This window comes from Hemibagrus wyckioides, linkage group LG25, assembly GCF_019097595.1.
Source record: "Hemibagrus wyckioides isolate EC202008001 linkage group LG25, SWU_Hwy_1.0, whole genome shotgun sequence".
NCBI lineage: Eukaryota > Metazoa > Chordata > Actinopteri > Siluriformes > Bagridae > Hemibagrus > Hemibagrus wyckioides.
Window position 1 is genome coordinate 19,214,618 of NC_080734.1, and position 11,765 is coordinate 19,226,382.

At 38.2% G+C, this 11,765-nt stretch overlaps 1 protein-coding gene across 1 annotated transcript in view; it reads left to right on the forward strand.

Moving 5' to 3' along the window:
• The first annotated feature begins 7,830 nt into the window (after positions 1-7,830).
• pde4dip (phosphodiesterase 4D interacting protein) overlaps positions 7,831-11,765 on the forward strand; it is an 80,162-nt gene continuing 76,227 nt past the window's right edge. The window contains exon 1 of the mRNA XM_058379454.1: positions 7,831-8,293. Coding sequence (XP_058235437.1) covers positions 8,268-8,293 — 26 coding nt within the window. The 5' untranslated portion in view covers positions 7,831-8,267. The remainder of the gene's footprint in view (positions 8,294-11,765) is intronic.

The window sequence follows — 11,765 nt, forward strand, 5'->3', positions numbered from 1 at the left end:
ATAAATCTTGAATAACTCACATATTCAATCACTTTCTTCATCCTTTATTCTGATGGATGGATCAGGAGCCGGGAATGCAGGGCACCTGGACACCCTGAACTGGACACCAGTCCATCAGAGGGCACCATGCACACACACATTCACACCCAATTTAACATTAGCCTGATTTTTATGAGTTGGGTGGAAACTCACACTGAGATCATGCACCAGATCTCTACACTACAGTAACTTGAGCTCAGGATCGAAGCCCAGACCCTGGAGCTATGAGGCAGGCATGTTTGTAATGAACTAATATGTGTATTTAACATCTTTAATGGCAATGAAGAGCTTTATGTTTAAGTTAAACATATTTCATCAATATAAACAGCTTCCTTTATTACCCACAACACCATTCAACTATCTGCTGTTTGAGATCCTCTGAGAATGATCTCATTTCATTTCGGTATAAAAAGACTGATACAGTAAACTGTGTTGCCTTTAAGCAGCATGAGATATATTGGCTTGCTGCAACAAAAAACAACAAATGATTTTCCTTTCTTCAAATAGAGCAGAGTGATCAGTAATAACCAAAAACTGTTCATATGATCCTTTAATCCATCCAATTTCTGTAGCAGGTATCTTACATAGAGTAGCAGAAAGCCTGGAGTCTATTCCAGGGGAGTCAAGACACACCAAATGGAAAACCAACCCATCACATGGAACAATCACACACACTCACACACACAATCTCACACTGCAGACAATTTTGAGATGACAAACAGTCTACAGCGCATGCATTTGGATGGGGGGAGGAAACCTCATTGAGTCAGAGCTGTTTTGGTGGCACAAGACCACAATTAGGGAACAATTAGGGAAATGTGTATGTTGCTGTGAATGTACTATAATGGACAGATTCACACTAGTCTGATGGATGTTGGATGCTGATGGGGGTGAAGAGAGAGTGCTGGTAGGAAATTTACAGGGAGAAAGTGATAGTGATGGAGATAAGAAAGATGATGATAATGATGATGATGAAGGAGGTGGAGTGCACGTTGTTGGATATTCCTATTTTTAAATAATAAAAATATCCAGTTTTGATGTTTCCCAATATGGTACAACTTTTCCAACTAAAAAAGCAACAAAAAATCCCGCAAAATGAAACGATTGAGACAATAAATCTTGATTACGGTGAATCACTCTAGTGAAAACAAACAGTACATTTTTTTAATCCAGTACTCTCATAATGCGTACCATAAGACTGATCCCAATCCATCAACTGAGCCAATGATAACTGTTATATTTCACACAACCGTAGTATGTTTTCCTCCAGGCTCTCTGAGCTCCAGCTAGCTCCCTGATGGACGTTTACAGAAGTGCACTATGTAGACATCACTAGTGTATTGACCTTATGTAGGGTGAAGGGAGATTCATAGGACACTCACTCTGTATATTCATTTACAAGCTCAGGTTTTTGTTTTGATAGCAGCCAGCTAACTCTGGTGAGACTTGTATGTTTTTCTTTTCAAAACAGCGGCAGAAAAAGTCAATGTAATAGATTTAACAAGCCAATATGCCTAAATTTCCATTGACTGACTTGTAAACTCATTTAAAGCTAGTGTTTCGTGTATTCCTGATGCTATGAGTAGCCATGCAGACTTGAACCCGAGACTGAGGAGCATTCCTGAGTAGAAATTCCCAGTTGAGCGGCATTTTCTTTGGATTTTTCCAAGTCGGAAGTTACACAAAATTACGAGCTCTGATCTAGAAATACTGAATGTAATGCTGTGTAACATTTCTGTTCAGGAGCTCACAGGCCTGTGTGGGAAATTCCTATGATGCAGGGGTATATAGGGCAGGCTGTACTGTGTGTGTGTGTGTGTGTTCAGGAGATGACAGCTTCCCCTCCACTGCTCTTATTCAGCCCTCAAACAAATGGCAGGTTGACACAAGAATGGAGATATTAAAATAGTATTTATTATGGAACAGGGAACCGTATCACATGAGATCACATGAGCGATGCTAAGCTGAGGCTCTTCATTTATTTCTGCTTTATTTGAGCTCATATATCTCTGAATCTCTGAACTGAAATTGGGGATTTTGTCAACCATGTGAATACTTTCCCAGCATGCTCAGCAGGTAGGTGTGAATGAAGCTGATTTATTCTGTTTATTTACACTTTTATAGCTGAGAGACTGGATTGTTTGTTGATGCACGTGGGGAGCAAAGGCTGGCCCGTGTGATCCGATCCAACAGACGAGCTACTGTTGCTCAAATTGCTGAAGAAGTTAATGCTGGTTCTGATAGAAAGGTGTCAAAATACACAGTGCAGGACGGGTCAGCAAAAGGGGGACCAACAGGTGGTTAGACAGACATTATTATTAGACATCACACATTATACACCTGGTATTAGACAGGTGGTCATAATGTTATGCCTGATCATGTATGGTCATAATTGACATCATGTTATGATTTACACATCCACCATATTACTGTATTCATGTCCACCTGCTGTTTACATAAATACATGCCCTGGTGATGTCCTTCCACATCCCCTTTGCACAGTTCTTTAGTTTTTATGGGGTATTTTTGTAGAAAACTTCTGCACTTGGTGAAATCACAAGCACAGAATTCTTCTTTAAAGCTCCTAGCAGTGCGACACATATGTAATGACTTTCAATGAGAGCTGTAGGTGTGTTGCGATGACGTCACTTAATGAGTCTCGACCCAGATCTGCGGAAAATCTGCTGTAATTGTAAAAAATTTCAAGCTCCTCCTAATATCACAGAGTTTATCTGACTTTGTGTGACTTTCTGAGATCACAAACTCATGAAACCCTCGAGAGACTAAATAACACCAGAGTTTACACCAGAGTTTTGGCAGATCTCACGTAGCTCTATCTGTTTGATAGTGTTTGTATTATTTTGTGAAATATCTTGGATTTACACCCAGCTATAATTAAATGATCAATTCTCTCACATCATTGTATCTGCTTCCAATTCCCGGTAAGAGACAGACACTGAGAGCTTTGTGCACATGTTGTAAGAGTTAAAGAGCCTCATTAACAGCTTGTGAAAATGTGACAAAGTTAATTAGGGAGTACATCTCCTCTCTCCTCGGTGCAGCAGTGAAGGACAGGTCCTGTTTCTAATCAGCCTAAAGACGAGATCGCCTGGCTTTCATTCCACACAGATGCCTCAGAGTCACGTTCTCTCGGGCCAACGTGCCACGGCTGAACTGATAACCTGCGCCGTTACACGGATACTCCTTATATTCACTCCTAACACTGGATATACCTAGAGTACGCTCTGACATATTGGAATGCATTAAACCTGTTCAGAAACAAATGACCGCAATTTCCTCTCGTCTTAGTTTTATCAGTTTGAGGTATTCGGCTTCTCTCGGCTTCTCATCCGTCATCGATCTCAGCACCTGCACTGATACTGGATTCTCAGAAAAATGAACTATTCATTAACAAAGATGTCCAGCTTTATTTCTAATCTTCTTCTTTATCAAATCCTTCAGATCTCCGACTTTCTTCTTCACCTCAGTCTCAATAGTTTCTCAATAGTTACAACACTTTTTTCTCCACCACGCAGTACAGGAAATTGTCTAATATTTCAAGTATCCATGATGAACTGATGAGAGTAGAGCAGATCATTGATGTGATTATTATGTCCTCAGGTGTGAAAGACATGATCATCGTCATCATCATCAATATTGATGACCACTGACACTCCATCACATTCTGCCTTACTAAAACAAAAAACCAAATTAAATACGTGTATTATTTTTAATGTGAATGAATTAACAGGATGGTTTTTATAACATGTTTATAACAAACACTCTGGTCTACGTGATCCAGTACTCAAAAGTCTTGTAAAAATTTATTTATTATGTCTTTTATGGCCATATCTCCTGGCCGTGTCTTTAAAAATATTTTTATTTTACTAACCAAATTGGAATTTTATTTTATTTTTTTGCTCACATATTACCGTAGTACAATTTAAATATAGTGGAATGAGACTTTTGCCATTAATATGCTATAAGTAAATGAAATAAGATCAAACCTCAGGCTACAGAAAATACCTCAGACTCATGAAGATTAAACTAAAATTCATCTGATAACATCTGTGACTAAAATCAGTGTTCATCTGGACTGAATGTTACAGCAGACTGCAGCAGTAGTGGAGTAAAAGTCTTTCGAAGTTTGTTTTATCTTATTAAAGTACTTAATACTTTAGTAGTTAATACTCATTAAACAACAGTGAGTTCTGGTCCTCTAATCTGATTAGCATGCTAGTATTTAGTATATACTTATATTCAGTATCACGGCATTGGGACGTTTCTCTGTGTTCACCAGGTAAACTCTTACTACAGCCGAGATGTGACATTATCAGAGGCTATGACAAATAAGACATTATTTTATTACGCCAAGTTAATGATGAAATATCAATTATGAAGATAGAGCTTTATTCAGATTCATAAGATTCGCAGGATTTATTCTTTCAGTCATGCTGATTTTGTGTATTGCTGTGTATGCTACTTTTCTCTTCTTCACAGTGATATGTCTTCTGGTTTAAAGACATTAACTGTACCTTTTTTTGAGTCTTCAGTACCTATTTCTGCAAGCAGAGCAAAAGTAAACATGGTAGCTAAGTGATTAAGGTGTTAGCCTACTGATTAGAAGGTTGTGGGTTTGAATCACAGGTATGGGGATTATAGGGAACCTTGAGCCTAATCCCAGGAGACTCTGGTCACAGGGCAGGGTTCACCCGGGACAGGATGCCAGTCAATCACAGGGCACACACACACACACACACACACATTCACACACTACAGATAATTTAGTGATGCCAGTCAGCCTGCTACAACTGGGGGAGGAAAACCAGAGAACCCAGAGGAAACCCCTGAAGCACAGGCAGAACATGCAAATTCCACACACACTCACACGTGGCAGAGGCAGGAATCAAACCCTCAGCCTTGGTAGTGTGAGGAAAGTATGCTAACACCAAGCCGTAGTGCCCTCTGAACTTACTCATTAGAAATTAATGTAAATTTAATGATAAACTTTAGTGTAACTCTACAGCAACTGTTAATATACTGGTTTATTGACTAGCAGCTGAATAGCAGTTGTGGTGCCAAAAATTCTTATGACCTGAACCCATGCATTTTAAGGCAAATGCTGCATCTGATGTTCCTCGAGAGCGAGATGATGGATGTGGCACTCAGAAGGCTGTCACTTCTATGCATTTGAGCTCCAAAATGAGGGAAAAAAACATGGAGCAAGCTAGTCAACAAGCTCAAAACAGTGAACAGTGTAAACAGAGTAACCCAAAAAAGGTGCTACTTTGGTTATGTTCTGAGCGGCCATGTTGATTTGACATCACTTCCTCATAGTTTCTCATAGTTGAGCAGAGTTTCCAAGTAGGAATTCCAGGTGAGTTCTTCCTGGTGGGGTGTTGGGAATTGCGACCTCCAGTCATAAATACAAGCTGCTAAAGACGACTGGTTCACCTGTACTGGGATACAGCAGTGTGTGAACACCATTTGGCTCATGATTCATTCTCTGTCTGTAAAACATGCCACAGCTGTTTAAACATTGTGACTTTAGATGGAAGTTTGGCTGCACATACACACGTCTTGGTAATTACAGGGTCACGATAGCTCCTGGATTTCACATGCACACGTGTACACTGCTGTAAAAAAAAAAACAAAAAAAACGTTAGAATAGAAACCAGGCTTTTCTAAAGAGCTCGTGCTTCACGTCAGTCCACTCGAGCATTAATCTAACCGTTATTGGGGGAGCAATAAAACTGACCTGGGATCAGTGCAAAGGTGTACTTCGTTCAGCCACGTCACAATTTCTAATGTAAAGAGAGAGTTAAAGCACTGTGTGGAGAGCATTACACAAGATCTGAGAAGTGTGAGATTTCACAGACAAGCTTCGAAAGACCCACAGTTAAACACACAGGAGGCCATCATGGGGTGCTGAACAGGGCGAAGTCGGTTAGTTTACTGAGGCATGAGTTTCACTAAAATATTTTCAATCATATTAAATATTTTAAACATAACAAATCTGCCTACCAAATGCCCCTCCCTCTTTCTAAATCCTGCCCCTTTGCTCTGCCCCTCACCTCCATTATTTACAGACAATTAAACATAATAACACGCCGTAGCTGAGGACTGATGAGAGGTTCAGTAACTACCAGACTAACACTTAGAGCTGTGTTAATGAGCAGTCTGTGAGTTTGTGTTTAGTTGACCGAGGACGGTCCTGATTTCCAGATCTAGCTTTTTCTGCACAGATTTTATCAATAATTTTAGCTTAATTTTAGGTTATCTCTTCTCATTTGCCAAAATGTGACTTATTTATCATTAGAGAAAGGTTTTTTGTAGGAATTTGTTCATTTTGGGGAGCTAGTTAGTTAGTTAGTTTGCTCATAAAAATGCTAATTGGAGATAAACAATATTAATAAATAGATAAATAAATAAATAAATAAATAAATAAATAAATACTACTCCAGAAAAAAATGACCAGAAGTGAATGCATTAATGCATATTTTTTGCAAAAATTAATTAATTAATTAATTTAAAAAAAAAAAATTAAAAAATTATAATAATAATAATAATAATAATAAAACATTGGGATTGGGCTGCCCCTAGACCTCACCAAATACTGTTCGTGGAGGTCTGTGCCCCAGTAGTGATCAAATTCTAGAGACACTCCTGAACTGTCTGAAGTCACTTTACCATCAGACTGATAAGAGGAGGATGAGGGGAAAGGGATGGTTATTTATAGAGACTGATGTTTTTATGGTTATGTAACACCAGTATTCCAAGAACACACAAGCCGAGCTTAAAGGGAGTCTTTATCTATAATGTGGTTTACCCTTTTTTACCAGTACACTGACCTTCTCTTCCACTGGTGAATGTTTTTAATCAGTGTAAACAAATTAATGATTTTCTGGCTGTGAGTCTGATATAAAATGAGTCAGGACTCTGTGAGATGTGTGGTTTTCCCTCTGTTGGATAAACTTACACAGAATTTCACTGGTGGAAGATTTATTGATGTGAAGTTAAAATAACTTTTTTTGGCTTTTTTGGGAACCTTTCTATGAATAAATTGTCCCTAACAGACTAGATAAAAACAGAAATACCTATGAAGCACTACAAATTATTAAAGCTCTGCATCTATACTATCATATGAGCTTCATATTAAGCACCACTGTGGCGTGAGACATGACATGACAAAACCGGAGCAAATTCCATTTTCTTGGCCAGTGGTTGAAGGAGAACTTGGCGATGTTGTGTAGTCGCGTGAAAGTCAAGCTGATTTGTGATTTGTGCAGTTCATCAAGGCATATTTGTGTGGATGCTGAAGGCTTGCATAAATTACTCACATGTCACAGAAAATACAGTTCAAAACGCAGAAAAACACAAGAGCTGTGAAGATTATTTATGGTAAAACTGCCACACTGCCTAGGGATATACTGTAAAATATCACCCATATCAGCATCTAAAGTTATTAAAGTGTGTATTAATGCATCTTCAGCTGCTTCTGTGGCTCTCTTTATCCTCAGCCATGACTGGACAAGAGCTTCAAGAACTTCTCATCCCAGGCAGGAGGATGATCTGCGATAACCCTGTGTTTTTATCTGTTACAAACCTGCCTGAACCTGTGTCTCTCCTCCCTCTCATCTCTCCACCCCCAGAACACATGGCCAGGGGCAAATAGTCAAACAGCTGCCTCTCATGCCTGAGCAGGAAGGCCCTGTGTGACTTACACTCACACCTACACAGAGAGAATCCTGTCTATTGAGACATGCTTGAACAGATCAGCCTTTCAGAGAGAGAGAGAGAGAGAGAGAGAGAGAGAGAGAGAGAGAGCGAGCGAGCTCGGCGCCTTGTGAGCGTGTGTGTGTGCCTTCACCTCACTGTTGTTTACTCCTCAGCACGTGTGTGTATGTGTGAGAGAGAAGCTTGCCAGGACTGGAGCTGCCCTTGGGTCTGATTCTGCCACGTCAGTTGACCATCTCTACTCGGCTGACCTGTGAGAAAGAGAGGCTGCACATACTGTGTGTGTGTGTGTTTGTGTGTTTGTGTGCGTGCGAGTGTGTAGCCTCCCAGCCTGCGTGGTCAGTGGGAATTGGAATAAAGGAATCCTCTAAAGGACTGGCCTGAGATCAGAGCCAAGGCAATTTTCTCTTAAGGAGTTCCTAGCTGGAGTTTTGTTCTTGTCTGCTCTGCACTTATTCACCCTTCACACATGTGGTTTGGGTTCGACGAAGATGAGTGGCTTTCTCTACCGAGGCAGGTGAGACGATTACCCTCAGCACTCTGAGAGAGAGAGAGAGAGAGAGAGAGAGTTTGATTGCTGTGTTGTTGGTTTGTCATTGCTTTTTGTGGGAAAAACATTTTTTGTGTGTGTGAATTTTTAAACACAGATGTTGCCTTAACCTTATGAAGAAGTCTAAAACTATGCAGAAAAGCTCGATTTCATTTTAAGCTCTTACCCTGGACTCTGAAATCACTTGCTGAAGTATTTGCCATAAGAGATAAAAGCATATTTGCTCAGTGCACACACACACACACACACACACTGATGACAATCTTCTGTGAGATTTGACATTTCAGTGTTTTGTGGAACGGCTGCAGGGTTTGGTTCAACTTTTATAGACGGGTTTTATTCGGCTTCGAGTTTACAGCAAGTGTGTTTTTATTTATGAGTAGCACATAGCAGGTGCTGTGGTCTCCTGACATGATGATTCATGATGATTTTATATGATAGGGAAAATCTGACGAAAAACTAACTATAGGTTACACTCACACTCACACTCACACACACCTACACACACACATACACACACACACATGCTGACTCACACCTGAGAGGGTGGATCAGCAGACATGCTGAGACAACAGACACACTCCTTCTGTCAGCTGTTAATGGGAGACCATCTGCTCTTGTTCTCTTCTCACTCCAGTGATGTTCCTCTGCTTTGAAGAGACCTTCTCTAGCTTTTATGGATCATGTAAATTAATGCAAATGAGTTAACGGAGACATTTTCACACCGTCTGCTCATTGTTATTGTCTCATCTGATGAGCATGACCCACTCGAGGAAGAGATGAGAGATCTTTATTGGGGTTAATGAGCGAGTTACAGTGGACTGGACTCTTTTCTTTACATATAGGGGATCCTTATGGTGTGGAAGTGAAGATGAGTCCACATCTACTGGGGTGTTATCTGATATGACTCTACACAGAATATCTAGCTGTACTTCTGTTAGATTCAGTTCTGAGGATTAAACAGTCAGTCAACAAAAATAAAGCATCTCCAGTCAGATGTTAGTGAGACATGTGACATGCAGAAGCTAAGGGGCTGTTAAATGAATCATCTCCTCCATGGAGTTCTCACTCGCGACATGCTGCTGTAGCAATACTGAGCCATGATTCATCAGAGGAGTGTTGAATGACATGAGAACCTCATATACCTCATTTACTACAATGACCTAATAGTTCCTCATGGGCCCTTGGTTGCTGTTGTAGAAAGGACATTAATTAGTTACAGTTACATTATTTAGTGTCCAGTGTCACCCATATGAGGATGGGTTCCCTTCTGAGCCTGGTTCCTCTCAAGGTTTCTTCCTCATACCATCACAGGGAGCTTTTCCTCAATGCAGGCTTCTCATTAGGGATATAATAGTTTAATAATTTAATTTAATAATTTGTTTTCTCCTTTCTCTGTTTCTCTACTTTTATAAAGCTGCTTTGAGACAATGTCCACTGTAAAAGGCGCTATACAAATAAACTGAATTGAATCGAAATATTATTTCCACAAAACATGCCCTACGATTTATATCCATGGTTCTTTGTAGCCTGTGAAATGGTTCTCTATAGAGCCTATATATATATATATATATATATATATATATATATATATATATATGCTTTGTTGCTTTGTCCTTTTATGAAAATATTACACATATGTGAAATCACTTGATTAACAGCTTAATTAAGAAGAGTAGAATTTTTAATTCATTCATAATATTTAATAGAGCAGTATGGGGTAGAGAAGAGTTTAATGGCTGTAACCGTGATGAAAATCATGAAAATAATTATTTTAAATTACATGCTAATAGTGCATAGTGAATTTAAGAATTTAGGAAATATGTTAATAGAACCACAAATAATAGAAAAAATTTTAGTGTTAAAGTGTAAAGACTAATTTTAAAAGTGTAAAGAGTAAAAGATTAAAATTTTCAAGTGTAGAAATTTATTTTAAGTCCTTAAATATACAAGCTGGTGTTAAGGCATTAAACAAGAATTCACATCAGTATTTAAGATCTACACTGAGACCTTAATATGAATAAATATGTGCAAATTTTATTTTACAGTTTAACCAAACAAAGTAAAAAAAATTATACATGTGTGCATACACTTTGTTGTGACTTTAGAATATATTTTTTTAATAATAAATGGTTCTTTGGAGCTAAATAAATAACCCTCTAAGAGTGTTCTAAGAGTGTAGTTTATTCAGATGTTATGTTACTAAGACTATAAAAGGAAGCCAGAGCACCTTCCCTTACCTCATTCTGAGTGCCTGAGAGTTGAGCTCCAGCTACATTCAGCAGTCTTGAGTTCTCCAAGATCCAAAGAAAGATCTGAGAGCAGAAGCCCTTCTCCTGTGATTCAAAGAAATAAAAGTCACAGAAAAATGACTTCAATGAGATTCACTGAAAAGTTAATGATGTGTTTGATTTATAACTAGAAAATTCCAACCTCTTTCTTTTAATTATGTCTTCCTCAGAGTCGAGTAAGTCACTCTCATTAGATTAGTGTGTGTTGCGACAGTAACACTGAGCAGACGAGGTGAAGACTGGAGAGTAGGGTTTGCTGGTATTTTAGTTCAGTCTTCATACAGACATAATAATTGGTTAAATCTAAAACACTGACCTAACCTTTGGCTATTTTGAGAAGGTTCAATTGATGATCTATCTATCTATCTATCTATCTATCTATCTATCTATCTATCTATCTATCTATCTATCTATCTATCTATCTATTTATTTGTTTGTTTGTTTGTTTTATTTTAAATTTTTTAAATTATTAATTATTTAATTAATTTATTTAATTTTTTATTTTAATGTGATAAAATAACCGACACCATTCAAGTAAAAAAACAAAGAGAGATCTTTGAGGGGAAAAATAGAAGGTTCAATCAATGTAAAAAAAAACAAAAAAAAACATGCCCTCTAGGTTTTTGTGATTAAACCAAAAATTAAACCTTTTTTTTTTTAATTTAATTTTATTTTATTTTATTATTTTTTTTAATTCATTCATTGAAAAAAACAAACCTTGCAGTAACCTGGTTATAGTACACAAACCCTAAAACTAATACACTGTTAAAACACCAGTTTCTTTTAGTACAACACTCAGTCTTATTGGGTTTCCCAACATCTTGATTTTAATTTCAATTTTATTTCCTTGAAAAAATCCTAAACGTTGCTCTCCTTCTGAAGCTGTTCCTTGCCATTAGTCCTGGATTTGTGTTTTGGGTTGTTATCATGTCAGGTGAAATTCTTCTTCATCTTCAGCTGTCTAACAGACACCTACAGATTTTGTGTACAGACAGAAATTTGGAGATATCTTGACTAGAGACTTTGTCCCAGATGTACAAAAGCAGCCCCGTGCTGCCATCACCATGCTTTACTGTGTGTATTGTGAACTTCTGGTTTTTGTGCCAAATATATATCTTTTAGAATGAAAAAGTTCCTGCTAAATCTCA